We start from the raw sequence: 21369 nt of genomic DNA on the forward strand, positions 1-21369 counted from the left end.
CTGGATTCCAGTCCTCCTCCTTGTAACTAATGTTCTGTAAATAGCCATCTGGTCAGCCCTGCAAGGTGGGATTCTTAACAATGTTATTTTTTTTAAAATTGGCTTCATTGACATGACCCTAAAGCTTCTTGTTAACATAATCAAGTATAGCAAAGTTACTTTACTTAACCTCTGAATCAAAAATTCATGTACAGACAAACGAAGAAATGAAATCGCCACATATTGCCATAGTTAACTACAAAAGGTACGTAGTCTGGCATTCATTGAAATGGATGTAGGAGAAATGAATATGGTCAGACATCTCATTGTAAAGCTCACTCTGTGAATAGGCAAAATGAACCAATCCTACACTGTGATTGGCTATGCGAGTGGGCAAAATAGCACTATCTTTCCCACTCGGGATTACCCGCTGTGTCCCGCAAGAAAATGGTGTTGTTTTTCCATATAATAAATCCTTTATTGATCAGGCTTCTTTCGTCAAGATGGCTGGATATTGGCCTTGTTCTTTTTTTACGTGTTTAAGGTACTCGACTCCATCTTGGTCCATAAACACCTACAAAAAGAACTTGGCTAATATCCAGCCATATTGACCTTACGCTTGGTCATTAACTCATATATATGGACAGAAATAAAATGCAGTATATTCACAACAAAGTAATAAAATTTACAAAATTAGTATGTTGTCGATGGACCATCCAAGCTCATAAAAAATCTGGTTTGCACAAAAATGTACTGAATGAGTGGTATTTAAACTCTTAAGTTCAAATTTGTAATAAAGCTGAATAGCTTTTTAACTGAGATTCATCCTTCTAAGTGTAAATACTGAATTCCTCTCAACCTACTCCTAGTCTTATGCATTCATAGACTCCTCCAACTAATTTCATAAGGTACATATATGCCTCTCTTAGCATATCTATAATATCTATATCATTTCTTTATATAAAATAGGCTTAACAATAGTATTGAAAGTCTGCTGACTACAATGGCTACTGGTACTTGACATTCCATTGTTAAAACAGTGGAAAACGTTGTACAAGTAACGCTTACCATACCAGACTAAATATAGCTTACATAGATGGTGGGATTTCATTATCAAGTGCTTCATTTCAGAGGTTCATGGCTCATGGCTTACTCCTGCTCTTCCTTAGGTTAACTTTTCTACTTTCTCTGTGTGCATCAAAGTTTTTTCCAGCCACATTTTGCAAAGTAAGAGAAAAACATCCAGTGATTCCCACCCGAGGGGCACTCTCTAATATGAGCTATATAGGTATGTGCGACCCCAAAGGGTATGGTTTTTCAGCCATTTTGGTCATAAATAGGGTATGGTTTTTGTACCCTAGTCTTGAATTGGGTATATTTTTAAGAAGTCGCTACATGTACTTTTCCATTATTATCGATGAGACCATCAACAAAGCTCTTTGCAAATTATGTTCACAGCAATTTAACATTGGTTTGAACTAGGGAGGTAATTATAAGGCAGGTCTGAAACAGGGTATTGATTTAAGAGTCAGGTCATAAATAGGGTATTGAATTTTTGGTTAGGTCATAAATAGGGTAGCGAAAATCGCAGATTTTGGTAACAAATAGGGTAAGGGTTTTGGGAAGCGGGCAGCACACACCCACCTAATTTTACTGGGACAAGTACAGAGTACCCACCCTGGGGATTTCCCAAGGTTTCTAATAAGAGAGACAAGATTGATGCATTGCCACATGGTCACCGTTTTCAGCCAGTCCAAAATTCCTGTTCACTGGCAAACAGGTAGTTCCAAAAACCTCAAAACTGACCAATTTTGATTCATTAAAATCGTAACGTGGCACCAAGGCGTAGGGAAATAAAACAAAAAAAATTATGTCAAGATTGAGAAATGAGTAAATATTTGCTTTTGTTTTACTCCCCAAACCTTGCCAAGCCAAGACAGGATTTCAGCTTGACTACTCCCTGTCCCCTGGCACCTTTTCTGTCACTAAAACAAAACACTTGCGCATGATATACTGCTGGCTACGCATCTTAGACTGAAGTAAAAGCTATAAAAATACAATAAGTAACTGTGTAACTTCAAGGCTCAATGATCACTTTTAAAGATGAGCTTCTCCAGTTGCATCATGGGGAATTCTACACACACAGACACAATGAAGGCTGCAGCATATGAAATAACAACCACGCCCACAAAGCAAAATGCCTGCAAAGATAGAAAATATAAGAGCACAAAACAAACAGTTAGAGGTAATGTCTAGCACAAGAAAGGTACAAATAATACAACATTACAGATAGCAGTCCTGACGATCCATTACATGCAAAATACTGCAGGATCATTGAAGTAATGTTAGAGAGTCATTACTGTAAATCCTTGAATTAGCGCTCCACCTCAAATAAGCACCCCCTTCGAATGAGCACTCCTTCTATCGGCCAAATTTTAAAATAGGTGCCCCCCTCGAATAAGCACCCCTGTCCCCTCCCCCCCATTTTGTGGATGAGTAATGAGACAAAAAAGGATGTATAGTTTTCGTCATGTAGTATTAGATTTATACATTGTTTCAGTTTGTGAACATGTTTAGTGAACTCATTGAACACTAACGGTGCTGCGATTTAAACTTTAGGATCAGCTTTTTATGTCAATAAACAGCTTATGTTGGTGTTAACAAGCAGGTGATGTTTTAAAAAATGATCATGTCAGGCCACGATTGGGGAAAAATTAAATAAGCGCCCCCCTTGAAGAGGCACCCCCCTCAAATAAGTGCCCCCTGTCTTCTACTACATTTGAAAGGATTTATGGTACTTTATCTTTAGTTTTAGAGCAGTTGCCATTTGAGTGTCGAAACTTTATTTTTTCAACAAATGCTTTTTTCTTTTTCATCCAATCAGAAGTAAAACCAAAACCAACCATCAGCCATTCACAAACATTTTCCCCTGCCTCAGGTTAGCTACATGTAAATGTCATTACTTCGACTTTTGATTGGTTTACTGTATTGTCTGTGTCCTTTGTGATTGGCTGGAGTAATTTCTTTGGTTTAGGTTTACGACAATTGATAGCAGCTTGTCAAACTGCAACTTTCTAGTAATAATGCTTATGACAGGCTGCTACTTCTGAGAAACAAAACTACTGCAACACACCAAGTATTCCTATGGTTTAACAAGAGAAACACTAAAGATGTTTTGAGAATCACTTCTCTTTGGCTCTAAATGCACTGTCTACTGATAAAATATCTGGTCATGGTTTGGTAAGCTTTTGTATAGTGAATTTGAAATCCAATTTTATAAAAATTTAAGCTATACAGAAAAGTGAGCAAAGAACAGAAGGAAATTTACTTACAACATGGACATCAGAATAGGCTCGTACAGTTTCAAATGAGCCAAGCAATGTTATTAGTGCAATAGGATGAACAAGATAAGCACAGTATGTCAGCCGGCTCAATGGAATCCAGAAATGAGCAGACAGAATCTTGTTCACCAAACCTTGAAAACAGAAAAAAAATAATGCAAAAGTGAACATTTTCAGCTATAAAAATCATTATTGGCAGTTCCAGCACTGAAAAGAAAGTTATGTAAATGATTCCAGTTAGAAGGTGAAATGATGTTTTTAGTTCAAATGTGATGCATTTCTTTCCATGTTATCCAGTCAATGATAATTTTTCCTTTTTTATGTCCTTTTTGAATCAGCATTGGCCATTGGCAGAACAGGCCATCCATAATATGGAGCATTAACATTGACCATCACAACAGAAAGTGGCACATGTCTATTTCTCAACATGGACAGTGATGGATTTGTTTAATAGATTGGTACTAGCACTCTACATCACTTGATGTTTACATAATAGTATAAAAGGAATGTCCAGTCACCAGTGAATAACATCACCAGGTTAATCTTCTTGACAAAAAAGTTTACCAGGATCTGCTAGGGGAAAATCTGTTGCACTTACCTCCAAGCCCACGCTGACAAGCAAAAATCACCCAAGCCAGTGCTAAGCTCCATGCAAAACGTGAAAAAGTTCCGTATATAATATTCTCAACATGAGAGAATGGTTGAGGATTGTCTTTTCTTAAAACTTTATACTGACCATACAATGTGGACAGGGCAAGAATGATAGCAACACACCAGCCAGCCATATTGAATAAATAGGTGTGAACCTTACAAGAGGAAAACAACAAATTAGCTGGATTCACAGTGATTATGAACCGTGACAAACAAAAATATAAATAAAGTAAAAAAGCTTCCAGCCCACAGCATTGTAACTTATCATGTTAAGATTATTTCTTGTCATGGTGAAGAGCATAAAAAGGCGACCTCTATGTAATAAGATTATAATACCTTGGTGGGTAGCCTCCAATCCTTTGCATGAAGCAGTAAGTAGCCCAATACCATACCAACAAGGTATGGAGCAATACGACAATAAGGCTTTTCATAAGTGAGAGACTGAGAATCAATACCAGCAGCCCTGCAACAAAATAACACCATACAAGTGTCTTCATAATTAGCAGGGGGGTTGGCAACTTTTGCAATTTGGCCAACATGGAATTAACAGCCTTGGTAGCATAATATAGTATTTGCTGCTCCACGCGACAATAACAATAATAATAAAATAATATTTCTTTATACAGGGTAAGTTAAAAGCAACACAGCTGATGAGATCATATCATATACGACCTACAATCTTAGACAGCGGCAGATGAAACACTAGTGGAAAAAAGTCATGAGTACAGCTAGACAGTTCCCACAAAATATTTGTCAGTGCTTTGTAAACCTTTTTCAGGCCTGGGCACCTCCAGTCCATTCAGTGTGAATTAGGACTGTTTCTGCAATATGTGATGGAGTTCAAGATTGCATTGGGCAGGGCAGCTAAAAGACAACAAAATGTAACTGTACCAACACTTTTGGCAAGGGGTGTATAAGCCATTTTTAGTTGACCTCCACAATCATTTAGAATCATAGAAACATTGTGATGTTTACTCCAATTTCCAGTACAACCAAAGTGGCACATGTCTGATTAAGTGTCTGTCCTTCTCACTCTAATCAGAACGCAAACCAAAAAGAAGTACAGCTTTACTATATCAGCATGAGGGTAATGTGACATGCCCATGACATGCCTGTGAGACATACAAGATTACAACTAAGGCAAATCAAAAGATGCTCACTTTTCAGCTTGAGCTGCAGGGCTGAGCTGAACAACTGCAAGGTCATAATGAGCAAAAAGGATTGCTGTTGTAATAAAACTGATACTCATCAACACACCAACAATAACAAGCAGTCCTCGCAGGCGAAACCTAGAAACAGACAAAAAATAAATCAATAGCATATAAATAAAATAAACTTATTTTTTATTCCACTATTATGCCATTTTACCATGTTAGGTCAAGAGAAATTCAAAATATGAGCCTCTATTGCACTGTAGAGTCCTGGTTTGACCGGGTTACAACAAAGAAAACACAGACAGAAACAGCAGAACAACAGAATGGCCAAACTGAGCAACCCAAACTTTGACTTGTTTGAACTTGACTTTCATTTCATCTATTTCTTTTAATCTTTAATTGAGCTGGAGAGTGCTGTGTTACAGAGGTCACTCCCTCAATTTAACCATTAATATTAACATTTCATTTTCTTTAAATTTATTTTATTGTTATACACACACACATTTCTACCCCCACATACACAACATCCCTATTTCCCCACTGATTTCTTATCAGTGGAGTGGGAACCCTATTTTAGGGATTCCATTTTCAACACCTATAATGCCACAAAGGCTGCTAGTTTTACTACTGATAAATAAATATATAAAATGAACTGAGCAACCCAAACTTTGACTTATTTGAACTTGACTTTCTAAGTGACCCCCTTTTATGTTTAGGGGCCAATTAAATGGTCCTCAAGAGCTATTGCAAAGGAAAACTTTGTTTCATCCATTCAAAGTTATTTCACATGTTTGAACTTTTTCATGATTAGTAACAGTAATGATGACATCATTGGACCACACCCATGGTCATGTGACTAATTCCAAAATAACCTAAAGGCTCCTCAGCTTACTGCTTAATTGAAATTTTTGATGGCTTTTCAAAAATAGCTGGATTTAATGAAAAGCTGCATTTCCTTTACGATTTAAGGAGGCTGGCAACAGTCTCCAGCAGTTTCCTAACAGCTATACTTTGAAAGTGGGAGGTGCGGTGGCCTCATAGTTAGTGCGCCTATCTCTGGATCAAGCAGTGACGTTCTTGGGCAAGACACGTTACTCTCACAGTGCCTCTCTCCACCCAGGTGTATAAATGGGTACCGGCGAGCTTAACACCTGGGGGTAACCTTGCAATGGACTAGCATCCCACCAGGAGGGAGTAGAAATACTCCTAGTTGCTTCAAGCAACAGAAACCGGGATAAGCTCTGGCCTGATGGGCCACTTGGCTTGTACGCAGACTTAACCTTTTCTATACTTTGAAAGATGAATACTACCACTGTTTAACAAGTGAAGCTACAATAATGGTATCATACAAATTCCCAATCATTGTTAAACAAGTTGTGGTCATCCTTTTTATATAACAGGTTACCATAGCAACAATATGACATGCTAAACACACCCTTAATTTTAATAACTCAAAAACCAGCTCAGTGACCCCCATTTTTTATTGTCTAATTGTAATCAGCATGATAAGATGCAACTTTTTGCAGAGTTTAAAAAATTATGTGAATGGGGTTCAGAGCCACCTTAAATTTTCGAAAGTACTGGGAACTGTTTCAAGCCACCTTAAGGAAACTGGAAGTGTCTCCGATATCTACTGTAAGTTAAGATCAAACCAAGCACACAAAAGCAGCACAAAGATTGCGTTTTTTTCCTCTGGCAACTGTTTTCTGTCTTTCTTTTATTTTGTTTTTGCTTTACTTGTTTTGTTTCAGCTGGTAGTCCTAGGGAGATAAGTGAGGTTGTTTGTCTCCCTATAATCAGAAGTTGCATGGGCTAACCAACTGCAAAGCAGTGTTCTCCAATTAGTGCCAACAAGAGTTGTTTGTACATGTATTTGATTAATAGTTGTTCAAATTACAAGTCAGCACGGTTGACTTGCTTTCATTAGGAACAACGACATTAGATGCATATTGTGTTAAACCATCAAACAAAAGATGTATGTGGCATATAGTTTACAGAATTTGACACGAATGTGTGTTGTTATCTTTTATCGATTATTGTCATTTTGTTAAATGATTTCTTACTTGAGTGTTGGGAAGCCTGTGCCTCCCATAAGATACAGCGGCCTTAGAGCGCACACATGGGAAACAGTTGCCATGTTTGTTGTAGATTTTACCATTGTGCTGCGGATTTCCAAAAGCTCCTACATAATGTACGTTCTTTAGCCGGAAAGGAAAGACAATTCAGTGTTTGTAATTCAGTTATCTTTGCCAATTGCTCGTCTAATCTTTCTATTTAGCGAATTGCGTACAAAGTTCAGAAGTGTATGTGGATCTAACTTGATCTCAATTGTTGGAGTTTGTGAGTAAATTATGTTTTTGCAACTACAATGTGTGTTGTCAGAGTTTTTAAAACTGAATTAACTTTGACTGGTCTTGAAACTGCACAAAAAGATTTCCTTCTTCTTTATTTGATAGTTGAATCTATTCTCTGCATATGTTAAGGAATTCACACTTTCATCTCATACCTGTAAGCAGTCAAGAGGATGGCCGGAGAAATGATGTAAAACTGCATGTCATTAGCTAGGTACCAGCCCCATAACATGCACTGTAGAAAAAAGGAAAAGCAATAACCTGTGTTTTCATGGATTTTAAACCAATATTTTCCAACTATTTAAACATAAATGCTCATCCATTTTGTAAAACTGCTCAGAACTGTGAATAACATTATTAAGAAACCTTAGCTTACCAAGAATCTCATTCAGTTTTAATTTGATTCAGTTGAAAATAAATAAAACATGTATTAATGGCAGAAAAACAACATGTACTTCTAACCCCCAAGCATCCTTTTTTGGTTGGATTTGCTCTTTATTTCTTGAATACTCTTAATTTCCAAGGGTATAAATAAGGTAAATTAACCAATCTAGCAAACTTGGAAAGATGTTATGTTTACTTAGCAGTTAATTGAAAAGCAGCAACAATGAAATGACTATTTTAGATCAAAAGGAAATGTGCAACCTCACAAACATCATAAGAAAGTTAAATAATAATATTGAAGAATGCAAAGTTTATCAACAAGTCTTACCGAGTTATTCATTGTGGTAGGATAAAAATTGTTGATGTACAACAGATTAGTCCACCAGTATTTGTCACAAGGATTTTCTGCTTGCATTCCATACCAAAGGGGACCTTCACCAAGAAATGGCGTCATTTTATCAAAAAACAGTAAAACAAACATGTACGCTGGAGTTAACCTGTGAAAAGGTAAAAGAACTGATTATTGATGGCATTCGTAGATGTAATCATCTAGCCTGTGAGAAAAAGATTCCCTTCTCTTTCCGAAGGGAATCTCTGTCTTGCAGGGAAGCACTCACCAGGAGGTATGTTCTTAAATCTTCGAAGTTTACTATTGGATCCTTTGAATGTTTTAACTGGACTTTAAATCTACTTGGTGAAATTTTCCATTGTTCAGTTATTCATTTCTATTTGGTGCAAAGAAAAAAAAACATTAGAATGGAACGCTGAGCTCAGTGCTCCCTTAACATCATGACACCAAAACATGGCTGAAAAGAAACTTGATTGAATTTTGCTGAAACTGACAAAAAAATTGGTTTTATCAACTTAAAGAACATACATCAAAATGAGAAACTATTGTATCATCAAACATGCTAGACATGACCATGGCAACCAAATCTGACATCATATAACTTAATGTGCTTTGTCAGCATCACTGATGAGCTACATAGCATGTGGCAAAAGATCGAAAGGAGGAGACTTCAAACAGGACAAAAACACAGCATGTGATGCACACTCGGTGGATTATAAATGTATCTGCTCTAGTAAGTACAAAACAACAATAAACACCAGGATACTTAAGTAACATTTGTTAGCAGTTAAGTATTCATTCAACAACAGTTACAAATGTAACTAGTAGTCACATTGTGTTAAGTTTCTGATCTGTTTTTCATTGCAGTCAATTACTGCCAATCTTATTGATGGAAGATGAGAAAGCCCCATTTTTTTAAGGGAAACACAGCAGCAATAGACTGCGAGCAGTGTCCTTTTTGCTTGAATATCTGCACTGAAGGGAATAACACAAAAAACTGATTGAATGAAGAGATCTGAGCAGTAAAGGTGCAAGCCATCTGAGTAACATAGAAGTCAAAAGTTTGTTCACTTAGTCGTTTGTGTTCCTCCCCACTGATTTTTGAGCAAAAGAGAGAGTGATTGCTGTCTATGTAAACCTACCTCCAAAACCGATGAAAATAGTAACTGAAAAGTGGTAGCTGTCCACTTTTCTTCTCCATATAACGAAGTGACAAATAAGCAACTAGGAGGCCGCTATAAAGAATGCAATAAGAAACATAAGTTCAAAGCAAGAAAATTATACCAATACTTAATGGACCAGTTTTTTAAGGGAGCATTAGGAAAAAGTATTATGACAAAGTTTAGGGCAAATGTAAGAACCTTAGCTTTGTGTAATATTTTTCTAAATTACTAGTCTATTTCTCTCCTTTAATATGCTGTCCTCACAACCCTACGGGAAACTCTGTAAATTACCAAGTACTAATCTAGAAGATCAAACATTGTCCTGTCATTTACGTATCAAACTCATACAGAAATAGATGGTCACGCATGCATAATGCATGCACCTTTAAAGTGTCATAATTTTATCTGTAGAAAGTTTTAAGTTTAATATGAGCACTTACCTTAAGAAAAAGAAACTGTCAACTGAAAAGGTTGCATTGCCAACAGCTTGAAATGTGAAACGTTGAATAATTGTAAGAGTCAGAAGAAGGTTACCTGCAAACCAAGTACAGAAGCTAATAAACTCTTCCATCTACTTTAAGATGTGAATAAAGCCACCCTGGTGATAATTGCAATGCTGAGATTAACAGGCCTGTCAGCAATGTAAGTAAATACTTACTTAAAGGTGTTGCCTGTTGGAAAGCGTATGTATGTCCCAGGATGACCCACCACATGCTCAGCACTCTCATGCCATTGATTGCAGTAATGGCATTTGCAGGAACATTTGTATTCATAATACGACTTGTGTTTTGAATCAAAGAGAAACACAAAAAGAATCGTACCACCACATCTGCATGGAAATATAACAAATCAGGTTTATTATTATCATAGGTAAGACATTCTTTTTTGTCTCATATAAAGGTTGCTATATGTAATTATATGTAATTACACTTACTTCCGTTTCCAATATGGACATTTTAAACTTACTTGGTCCTGCTGGTTCATGTTGATAGCTTGATAAAGTTGTACTTGTACTTGCACTTAAATTCACCTCAGGGGAGGGGTGAAGATTTGTTCTGTCACTGTCAAGATTACTCTTTGCAAATGGATTTTGACCTCTAGGTGCCTGATTGTAATCTGTAGCTATGGAACCATCTCTGATTGGCATAAATCCATCACTTTTGTTGACAGGTGAGGAGCGTGACTTTGCAAAGCTTACAACAATGTCCACAATCGTCCCAACAAGGCAGAGGAATAGAATTAAACCACATAAAACCCTGTGATATGATTATTAAATGTTAAGAGGTTGCCTAGTTTCCAACCAATTAAGTCCTGGTAATGAGTTGTTTAACTTCCCCTTTTTCTCTTTTCATCCCTCTCTCATCATTCACATTATATTGTCGGAGGGGTCAGCAGTCAGTAAATAAAGCACTTTAAGGTTCCACAGCTTGAAAATTACCAACAGTTTTGACTGCATGTCTAGCCCTTCCTTCCCCTCACCCTACCTGCTACCATTCCCTTTCCTTACAACTTCTACCCCTGCCCTCTTCTCTCTCTTTTTATGCTCTCATTGGTAAGACAGGTGATCAGTAATATTTGCAGATTCACCCATCCTTTCATTTTTTTCTCCTAATCTCAGGGGATTCTGAGCAGATCAGGTCTAGATCCCAGTACTGTATTTGCATGGGTTACAACACCCCTTTGATTAAACACTTATTTATAAGTCAAAGGTATTTTTGTTATGACTCATTCCAACACAGGTGCTTTACAGTGTACTCTCTTCTCAAACTCAAGACTAACTTGAACTAGGTACACTGAGAAATAAAAAGTGATCTTAACTAGTGCCCAGTGTGTTTAGTTTAGTTTAAATGTAGTTTTGAGTTAAAGAGTTAATAAAGAGAAAGGGGCTTACCAAATTTCTTCACCCAAGAGGGGAGAGGGGGTGTTTGAGAGGAAATGCTCAATAAAGAGTTTGCCACTTTACAAGTATCACAGATCTGTCGTAGCTGTAACATATAATTCAGTAACTTACACAATGTAAATAAATTGTACTCACAATGTGATTATTACTCCTGTTGTGTATTCTGGTTTCTTGTCACAGAAAACAGGTTTCAAATTCTTGGTTCCACCTTCAGGTGAAAAGCCATTGGCTGGCTGTGGACTTAGCACTGCTATTGTTGAGTTACCTGTATTTAATTCTGAACAAGATACACATTCAGCAGGTTAGGCCTGAAGTACAGTATGTAAGACCACAAAAAAGGTTAGATAATGAGTGAGCCACAGCCTCTGTTTTGACCCGAGGGCACTGGACTGTAAGCTGGTGTTTCTTTTAATGCCTTTCCATTCGTCTAACTGTAGTCTCATGAATATTTTTAGTTTGTATTTATAAGGTTAAAGGTATAAACCAATCCAATTGCAATGGTGGCAACTAAATCATGTACAAAATCACAAAAAATTAGCATTACCATTTTAGTAGAGTATAACAATGTAAAATTGAATAATACAGTATGGCAAACTGGGCTAAGATGAAAAGGAGACCTCTGACTTCCTAAGCAGTCCAAATTTTGCAATGCAGACTGCTAAGGTGGACAGCTCTTGCATTAGTTTCAGCAAATTGCTTTTTCAAAACACTGTACAAAATAGAGAAAGCGGTTTGTTGTTGTTAACTAAAGTGTTTGGCTGACAATTTGAACTTTCTTGAGGACAACGTGAAAGCACAAAAAAAATCACAAGAACGTAACAACTTGCCAGAAGAAGTTCAAAAGATAACAAGTACTTAATCATTGGACTAGCTTGTTCAGCCTGTATATTTGGGGAATATTGGTCAATTTCTTTTTTTGCAAGTTTAAGGACCTTGCCAATAGCATGGTCCATAAACTTACAAAAAAAGAACTTGACCAATATTTCCCTAATATGGTCCTCATGTTAGTACATTGACATATTTACTTTACTACTACTGTTTTTTCATTAATCATGTTAATTTTGTAACCTCTGATGAGGTGACTTTCTCCCTGCTCTCATTTACCTAGATTGACACACATCTCTCAGTCGTACTGAAACAATTTAACAGCTACAAAACATAATAATACAGCACCTGAGAAGATATCTTGTAGAGCATTAGTTACATCCTCTTCACTACACTGTTTAGGTGCACAGATCCCCCAACGAATAGGTAATAACTGGATAGTGAAGGAAAGCAAAGCTGATAAAAAGGTAAGACCCAGCATTTATATTTCCTTAGTTTATCTCTATCATTTAACATAATTAACCCTTAAACCAAGATACAAGAGAGTTTATAAGTTGTGAGCTACACTGTATTAGCGATTTCAGTGTTGTTTTTTTTTTCTAATATACATATGCCAACTAGTTCTTACTGTAAAATTAAAAATGGTCATCAAGTTACATCAATTGTCACAAGTTTTCTGTTTTTGAATGGAAGGAAACGTTTGTAGCAGGGAATGGAAAATCAACTCTAGTCTCTAGGTTAAGTCCTCCAAAGGTATTGAAGTATAGTCTCATAGACTTTACAGTTAAAAGTCATCTAAGATAGCCTTACTATTGGGCCTTTGTCATCTTAGGTGAGGGATCTTGAAACTGACTTATCAATTTTACCTTCAAAGAAAGGCATTAAATTGTTTTCCAGTATATTTTATATAAAATCAATAAATGACTTGAAGTGAAATTGGAGTGCTGGGGTAGTCTGAACTACTCACCTGAGTGATATTGACAGCAGGAACTTTGATATAAGCCAAGCAATAATGAGCATTTACAATAGACTTAGTGCACTCACTGTAGGATCCTAACCAGCCAATGTTGCCAAGAAGAAGTCCACTTTGAGGTTTACCAATAGCATCCAGATCTGAAAATGATTAAAGACAAATAATTCTCATCCTCTTTGCTGCTCTATACCTGAGACAGTATATCCTTAGTTATAACAGCCATTATTTGCAAACCACTCATTATTTATTTAATGAGAACAGAAAGATGTTTAAGGATGGCAGTCTCACAACTTTTTCTGTTCCAAACTAAGTCATTTCCAGTCTCTGACTTCACAAACACGATAAATTTGGCCATTTTATAAGCAACCATCAAAGCCCTTTTTCAAGGTTTGCATATCACATGTCCCCTGTGTGCGAAAAATCTCTACCTTATTATAATTCTGCACAAAATCAAATGTCGTATGCATTGTTAAATTTGTGTTAAAAACCCTTGGTTTCGTAATTTGGTCAAGTAACTATCAATATGGTATTAAAAGAGAATATGGCTGTTAGGCATGCACAATACTACCCAGATACTGTAACAAACATGAAAAGGTGTTTAAGTATGATCTCACCACATTTCTTGAAAAATATCCAAAAAGATACCCTGTCTAAAGCTTTACAGTGTACATGTAAGTATTGAAACAATACCCTGTGTTCAAAACAGACAAACCTAAAAACCGCAGTAGCATCGCTATTAAACAAGTACTGTAAATCCACAAATTAGTGCCTAGGGTGCTTATTTCAAAATTAGGAGGAGATGGGGGGCGTTTACTCGAGGACGGGGTTGCTTATTAAATTTTTTCCAAATCGTGGCCTGACATGATCATGTTTTAATACATCATCTGCGCATAAACAGCAACATAAGCTGTTTATCAACATAAAAAGCTGATCATAAAGTTTAAATCGCTGCAACAGTACTGGTAATTTTTTTCCAAACTTAATGTGTTCACAAGCTGAAAAAATGTGCAAATCTAACACTACATGACAAATACTATACATCCTTTGTTGTCTTATTACTTGTCCACAGGAGTGGGGGAGGGTAGGGGGCACTTAGTTTAAATTTTGGCTGATAGGAGGGGCGCTTATTTGAAGGGGGTACTTATTCGAAGGGGGGGGGGGCACTAATTCAAGGATTTACGGTATCCATTTAATTTTGCATGGAAGTACAGTGCCAAAACATTGCTTTCATGATACTCAGAACATCATGAAATACCCTTAAATTACCTCCCCCTGCAGCTTGCCAGTCCTCCCCTGTCAGGCCCCTTTGAAGAGGGACACAAGAATGCAATTGGCCTTATGTTACAAGTAAATTATATTCCAGAATTTGTTCATGAGTCGTATTAGGTATTAACCTACTTTCCGCTTACCGTGTACCACAAAATGAACTGCATAATTGTATGTTTCATTTTACGGGAGGGAGGAGTAATTCTGCTTCTTGCAAGGAGAGGACAAAATCAAATCATAATTATCGATATGCTCAGCAGTATAACCTTGTTCTTAGCCTTCGTGTAGCCGTACCCACCCCCCGAGGAAAAACGGGGGGTGGGTAGGGCTACACGTAGGCTACCTTGTTCTTTGTAAAATCTATTAGCGCTTTATATGCATGTAACCAGGTTTTTACAGGAGCAGCTTTTTCCAACAACTCGAGAATCGCATAAGCTAGCCTACGAACAGGCTCCCGGTGAGCCCGAACGCCCCCGATCGCTTCTCTCTCCGAATTCTTCTGTTTCGCGCTCGCCCAAATTTTTTTCCGCCCTGTTCGCAGACTACGCATATGCGAGTGGGAACCTTTGACTTATAAATTGTATTGATGCACGAAGATAATGGCATGAGTCGAGAATGACCCCTATTAAAACACTAACAAACACAGATTAGTTAGCTCATCATGCACGTAAAAATATACTCACAAGGATAGGCAAGATTAGTTTTGCTCAGCTTCTCCACAGTTTCTTTGCACTGCTTGCCGACGTTCGCGAAAGAAATATTTCCAAGCTTTGGGAATGAAAAGCCAAAGTGCTGTACGATCTGAGCGTAGTTTTTGGAAAGCAATCCAGGAGATGGAGTTGAAGATGTTGTAATTGGACAAAACACCAAGAAAACTGCAAAGATTGCAAGTATGCGTCTAGAAGCGGCCATCCTTTGGCGAGGTATTGTGTTGGTACGAGATTTATTGAAGTATCGATGACATCAGAGTCGTCATACCAGTCGCCGGCGGAATGTTGTTGTTCTTATCACGTGAACATTGAATTGTGCAAAATTTAAACTGAAATTAACTTGTGACGCAGTTTTAAATGCTGGAACCGGATGAAAATGAAGAAACTGCTAACTTGGCAAATATTATAGTCTAAAAGAGGTCATCTTTGCTGGAGAGCACTGTCGATGACACCTTTCCAGTCTCCGATAATATATTGATCGACAATAGGAAGTCACGCAACAATTCTCGGCCTTGCCGAAGAATATTTTATAAAGAATGAGACTCCTTATATTTATATAGTGGGTTCTTTAAACTTCTTCTGGTATACACTCTTCTGCTTAACCTTTTCTCGTCCCGTCGCAAAATTTGTAGAAGAGCTCTGTCTTGATACAAAATATTGTCAAGGGGTTCCTGTTGAAATTACCAATGACGCACAAGTCATTGCACAAACACATGAAATTCTATTCTAAGATAAACGGTGCGGCTTTGAAACATTCTCCTCTTGTGTTCAATTGGTGATTGGCTTTTTGCAGATGGAACCCGGATAATACGGACACCAAAGGGATACGCTCTTTAAGTCCCAGGTGTCCTCAATTCCTCTTAGAAATGGGGAGCGATCTTTGAGATATCGGAGACACCCTTTCCTGGTAATCGAGCCAAAGTGATTCAATCATAAAGTCCGAGAATGAGAATTTTATAAATATTTTTAATCACAGTAAAGTAATATTACACGGATGGAACTAAAATGAGGTATATCGACTATAAATTAGGAAGCAATCTAACTAATTTATGCTACAGGTATCAAGATGTTTCCAAAAGGGGAGCCTTGCTTAAACAATCAAGGTTTCATTTTTACTTCTGAACATGACCAATTCAGGGGGGAGATCCCTCTGTAGAGAGAGCACAGAGAGGGGGCATTTATTGAAAGGCACACGTTTAAGTCTACACTTTAAAGATAGGAAGGATCTGCCGCTAGTTGCTTATAAATGCAGACCATCGTGTCGGGAGCACTGTAACAGCAAAAGGCAAATCATTTCAGATCTGGATATCTTTGCCTCAAAAGAATTCAGGCGAGTCCAAGTGAAAAAAAACGGGGTTCATGATTAATCCGAAAAGTGTTTAGTGCCAGATTCAACGGAATCTGGAAGCAAACCTTCCAGACCTTTCTTCATGCATTCATTGATTTTTTTAAAAGCAGTGACAAAAGGTATTTTTTTCTGCAAATCTCTTAGATTTCATCGATGTAGTTTGGAAAACGTTGTGTGTAAGGTGTTCCTTACATGTGGTACTCCTTACCAAGTGCTAATGTCTAGTCATGCATCCATAGATTTCTACTGAGGCTCTTCTGTTAAAATACTATGTTAGACGTTATTTTTACTCACAGTAAGGTGAACGTATCTAGGCCTGTCCACACATGACTTTCTCAGGCCAGCCATTTCTTTACCTACGTATTCTCCACTTAAAATGGCACTCTTTTTATAAAATATTGCTAAGAATAGCCAAGACACTTCTCCCATTCATCTACTGGAGTATAACGAAGAATAAAAGTTTCACAGGAAGTACTTATTTTACTGGACTAAACTAAAAGTTATGAATATACGATAGCGAATGGAGTTGAATCTGGAAAGACCCTTGTATGACGTCACAATTCAACGATCAGTTTTAAAAATAAGCTTCTCCAGTTGCATGATTGGAAATTCCACACACACAGACAAAATGAAGGCTGCTCCATATGTCATGAAGACAAAGCTTACAAAACGAAAAGCCTGCAAAGATGGAAAGGCATTATAAAAGGTATAAGTTATGCATCTGACAGGTATAATAAACTAGGCAGGAAGAATATGAAAGCTATCGTTGTAATATGTGTAATGTCAATGAACGTAACCAAGTAATGATAAAATCTGCTTAAATAATGAACTAAAATGAAATAAAAGGCCTGATTCTGCCCGCCAGTTCTTGGATCCAAATGATGTCCTTAAAAAAGTTACAACTTGTTTCTTTGGTATGCGTGACGTTTCACAAACTCTTTGATAAATCTTCTTTTTTTTAAAATATTCCTAGCGACTTTTACATGACTGTCTATGACAATCACAGAAATCGTGCCCTTATTTTGACCTATCAATTCCAGGGTATTACTGACTACTTACTAACCGAGAGTGAGGTCTTTACTGGAAAATTTAAAACCAACACCATGCCGTATTGACCGAGTGATAGCGAGGTCAATATGGCAAGGTCGAGGTTTGAGACGTTCCCGTAGAGTCCGAACGTTCAAGGTTAATAAGTCATTTATTAGATGGCTTTTTTTCTCAGTCTCTGCAGGCCCGTAATCGGGAGTAATGCTTTACAGTTAGCCAATCAGAGCACGCGTTAGATCAGGTTCAAACTCAAGCAATCTAATAATTTTCCCTATAATTGGTTCATGGCGTGATCTGCTTATGTTGTGATTCACCAGATATGATCTCTTAAGTAAAAAGAGTAACTGCAAAACCTGTTAAGTTAATACACTAAATCAAATCAACGAACAATAGTAAACCTTAAATCAGAGAAGTATTTTACATTTACATTGCAAACAGTCATGTCAACACATGACAGTCAAAGAAAGGCAAATGTTACTTACAAAATGAACATCAGAATAGGCCTGTGCGGTCTCAAATGATCCAAGAAGTACGATGATAACAATAGGATGAACAAGATAAGCACAGTATGTCAGCCGGCTCAATGGAATCCAGAAACCAGCAGACAGAATCTTATTCACCAAACCTTCAAATAAAAAAAACAATGAAAAGTAATTATCTGTCGAGTTCTGTAGTTGGAATTTAAAGTATTGCCTGAAGTTCATTATGGTACCTTATTTTACTCTCCCAATTGCTTTGTACTTTTTATACCGTGAATCCCATAGAACTACGTATTAGAAGCTATTAGGATAGTAAAGATTCTCGTCACTCTCGTCCTTCAGTCCGTACGGTATTAAATGAAACATCGTCTTCAGCGAAAGGGAAGGAACAGTAATGCACAGTGCTTTTCTTCTGTCAATCACGGTACCTTTTCGTCACAAATGTGTAACACAGCTGAAGTCGCTATCTTCTCTTTGTGACGAAACAAGGCGCTGTAGTGTCGTATTTGTACACGGTGTTATGCATGCTGTTTCTACCCCTCACCCTTCACCCTGCTTCGAAGCAATCTTTTTGTCCCTTTTTTTCTGCCCTCCATTTCTCCCCTCGAGGCTTCTATCAAACAGCTGAACGGGAGGAAAGATACAGAATTGTGAAAATTCCTTGTGAAAAAACAAGACACAGAAGTCACAGAATGATTATTTTACTCAGAGAGACTTCTGTGTCACTTATATCAAACATTTGACAACATCCTCTTGTTCGGCTTACCTCCGAGCCCGCGATGACAAGCAAAAATCACCCAGGCTAGTGCCAAGCTCCACGCACATCGCGAGAAAGTCCCGTATGTGATATTCTCTGCACGAGAGAATGGTTGAGGATTGTCTTTTCTTTGAACTTTGTATCCACCATACAGAGTAGACAGGGCGAGAATGATAGCAACACACCAACCAGCCATATTGAATAAGTATGTGTGAACCTTGCGGGAAAAAAAAGCAGAAACAGTTGGGAGTATTCATAATTTATGGGAAGGGGGCAAAGAAGATGTTGCGGTTTTCGAAAATATTTCACCCCATGGGTTTCCCCATACTGTTACATTATGAGCGCACGCACGCAGTCATATTCGCCGTATAGATTCGAAGAATGTGTGTATGATTTCTGCAAAGCTGCATGTATTTTGACCCGCTAGCCTTCGACAACAAGTAACTAAAGCCTGCGTCACCAGGAAAGAATATTTTGTAGCTCGGCGACGGCAAGTGGCCATGAGTTGTGGTAAGAAACAGATCTTCCGCGTAACTCGGCAAATGGCCATCATGACCCACAGATCAGTGGTCAGAAAATAAATTTTCCGATTTGTAGCTCGGCAAATTCGTGGTGGTCATAATTGGTTGTCAGAAAACAAACTTTTCGTGTTGTGTAACTCGCCAAAAGGCCGTGTCTTGTGGTCAGCATAGTTAATTCACCTCCTTCACTTGTGAAACTGATTTGAGAAACCGAACAAGATGTAAATTCGAGCAGTGCAAACAAATACAAACACAAAATTTAAAACATTTTGCGACAGACTGTCTTGCGGGGTCGCTGGTCAAAACTTTGTCTCAGGAAATATTTGTTACAATTAAGTGTTGGCGTTTGTGATAACAGCTTTTTGGGCCGCTTAAGTTGTTGTCCTTGTTACAACAATCCAGAGGGAAACACACGTGCAGCGACGGAGTTTGTCAGACTCCTAGAGGACTCAGGATCTATTACAGCAAAATAATCCGACGGGACGACAGAGAATACGCAGTTACTTGGGTCCAACAGTAGAGTTTAATCCAGTAACGTACTCAGAACGTAAAACATACCCAATACAGGATAGTGGTATCCGGCGTTCCACCACCAGGGGCGTAACCGAAGAACAATTTACAAAACACCAGTATTTATGCTAGACTCTAAACAAGTGATCTAATATTTCGTTTAGTAATCCTAAACCCCTATCGGCTGCCAATGAGCTCGTTGTTCTAGGCTATTCCATCACAGGCAGTCAGTAATTCTGCTCGTAAATATTAACTACTTAAAACTTCAGGTAGTTTTCACTACAAGGTGTTACACGATAATACAGATAGACAGGTGGTTACCATAGTTATTGGACTTTCACTTAACTGCTAACTGTTGGCTTTTTTATAGTTATGAATATCGGCAAATTCTCCCCTTACACGTTGGCGCTCTGAAAAAATTCTAAGTGTCGCCCACAGTTCAAATGCCTTTCCTGGAAAACGTTTTGTCCAGTGGACGTTAATACATTAAGAACACTTTTACCGCAGGCTATAATCTATTCATCGCTAGTTCAGCTTCGCGTGCAGATCATTACCTGACTTTCGATCAAACTTAGTTTTCTATCGAGCCATTCGAACGCCACCAAAAAGGGTAGACCAAACATATGCATGCGAAGTACGCGTGTGAACGCACTGCTCTGATCTTTGATTACTACTAGTATATCAAATAAAGATCAATAGATGGTTTCACTTTGTACACTTTGTATTACAAGCCCTTTTTTCCAAATCAAATTTACTGTCATGATCGCAGATAATAAGTAATGAAATAACAAATTCTCCTCAACTTTGCTTTGATTTGCTTTGTTTACAAGGATGCTACATACATCAACAGTGAAGGAATGATTGGTATTGTTCAGACTTGGGAAGCACTCATACATTGGAATCAGGGCTCTTGCCAAATTCTTACGGATGCAAAGTTTATAGGGTTATAGGACAGTTCTATTTAGAAATTTAATAGAAATTTAACCAGAACATAATGTAGGACAAAGAAACAACCTGAGGACCGGCTCACTTGTTCAGTTCATCTAACTATTTCACTGTTTTCCATAGTTGATTTAATTTTTAGCATCTGTAGCATGAAGAAAAGGGAAAAAACTGAAGACGTAACCTAACACGGTTTTTGGCACATTTGAAGCACAAAACCTCAGCTGGACATTGCCATTGTCGCTACTGAAAAATACTATACTCTAGCTTGAGAGTTCTTGTACTTGTTCTGCTTCCTCTTCTTCTTTGGAGATTTAGGTTCTTTTTGGGTTCTTTCTCAGAGGCCTCTTCCAAACTTTTATCAAGAAACTAACGTTTGCGAATCTCTGCAATTCTTTGCTTTTCTCGACCTCGGTAATCTTTTTGGTGAGTTTCTCTGCCTGTGTTGTGGCGGTGTCTATCATGAGTTGTGCAGTGTCTGCCTTGCCGTTCTTGTTGATGGAGTCCTTTAGCTTTACAATTCCGTCTCCTATGCTGCTATCTTGTTCACTTAAGTTTGCTTTTGCAAGAAGAGCGGTTTATTTTTGCTTTCATGTCCTCCATTTACCCCTTTGACCTGCTCTTATCAGCAGCTTCAGCTCTCTCAGCGTTTCTTGCCCTTCTTTCTCTTTCTTCTTCTTCTTTAGCCTCAAATTTTGTTTGGTAGACGGAATATGCTG

The 21369-nt window shown here is 37.8% G+C and overlaps 2 protein-coding genes across 3 annotated transcripts in view; both read right to left on the reverse strand.

The window, feature by feature from the left end:
* The window catches only part of LOC145501332 (O-acyltransferase like protein-like), a 16204-nt gene extending 781 nt beyond the window's left edge, over positions 1-15423 (reverse strand). Inside the window, exons 1-15 of the mRNA XM_081480823.1 lie at positions 15020-15423; positions 13065-13210; positions 12446-12530; positions 11408-11549; positions 10339-10628; positions 10031-10201; positions 9813-9906; positions 9352-9444; positions 8189-8357; positions 7632-7711; positions 5132-5260; positions 4308-4434; positions 3919-4126; positions 3312-3454; positions 1-2180 (exon numbers count right to left, since the gene is read on the reverse strand). The exon at positions 1-2180 is cut by the window's left edge and continues 781 nt beyond it. Of these exons, the coding sequence (XP_081336949.1) occupies positions 2064-2180; positions 3312-3454; positions 3919-4126; positions 4308-4434; positions 5132-5260; positions 7632-7711; positions 8189-8357; positions 9352-9444; positions 9813-9906; positions 10031-10201; positions 10339-10628; positions 11408-11549; positions 12446-12530; positions 13065-13210; positions 15020-15248 (2223 nt within the window). The 5' untranslated portion in view covers positions 15249-15423 and the 3' untranslated portion in view covers positions 1-2063. The remainder of the gene's footprint in view (positions 2181-3311; positions 3455-3918; positions 4127-4307; positions 4435-5131; positions 5261-7631; positions 7712-8188; positions 8358-9351; positions 9445-9812; positions 9907-10030; positions 10202-10338; positions 10629-11407; positions 11550-12445; positions 12531-13064; positions 13211-15019) is intronic.
* Positions 15424-15595: 172 nt separating this feature from the next.
* Positions 15596-21369, reverse strand: part of LOC145501336 (O-acyltransferase like protein-like) — a 32278-nt gene continuing 26504 nt past the window's right edge. Inside the window, exons 14-16 of one of the 2 annotated variants that reach the window (XM_081480827.1) lie at positions 18687-18894; positions 17924-18066; positions 15596-17072 (exon numbers count right to left, since the gene is read on the reverse strand). In XM_081480827.1, coding sequence (XP_081336953.1) covers positions 16956-17072; positions 17924-18066; positions 18687-18894 — 468 coding nt within the window. In that variant the 3' untranslated portion in view covers positions 15596-16955. The remainder of the gene's footprint in view (positions 17073-17923; positions 18067-18686; positions 18895-21369) is intronic. The other variant, XM_081480828.1, reaches the window with a different exon arrangement.

The sequence above is a fragment of the Orbicella franksi genome, chromosome 10 (assembly GCF_964199315.1).
Source record: "Orbicella franksi chromosome 10, jaOrbFran1.1, whole genome shotgun sequence".
Lineage (NCBI taxonomy): Eukaryota > Metazoa > Cnidaria > Anthozoa > Scleractinia > Merulinidae > Orbicella > Orbicella franksi.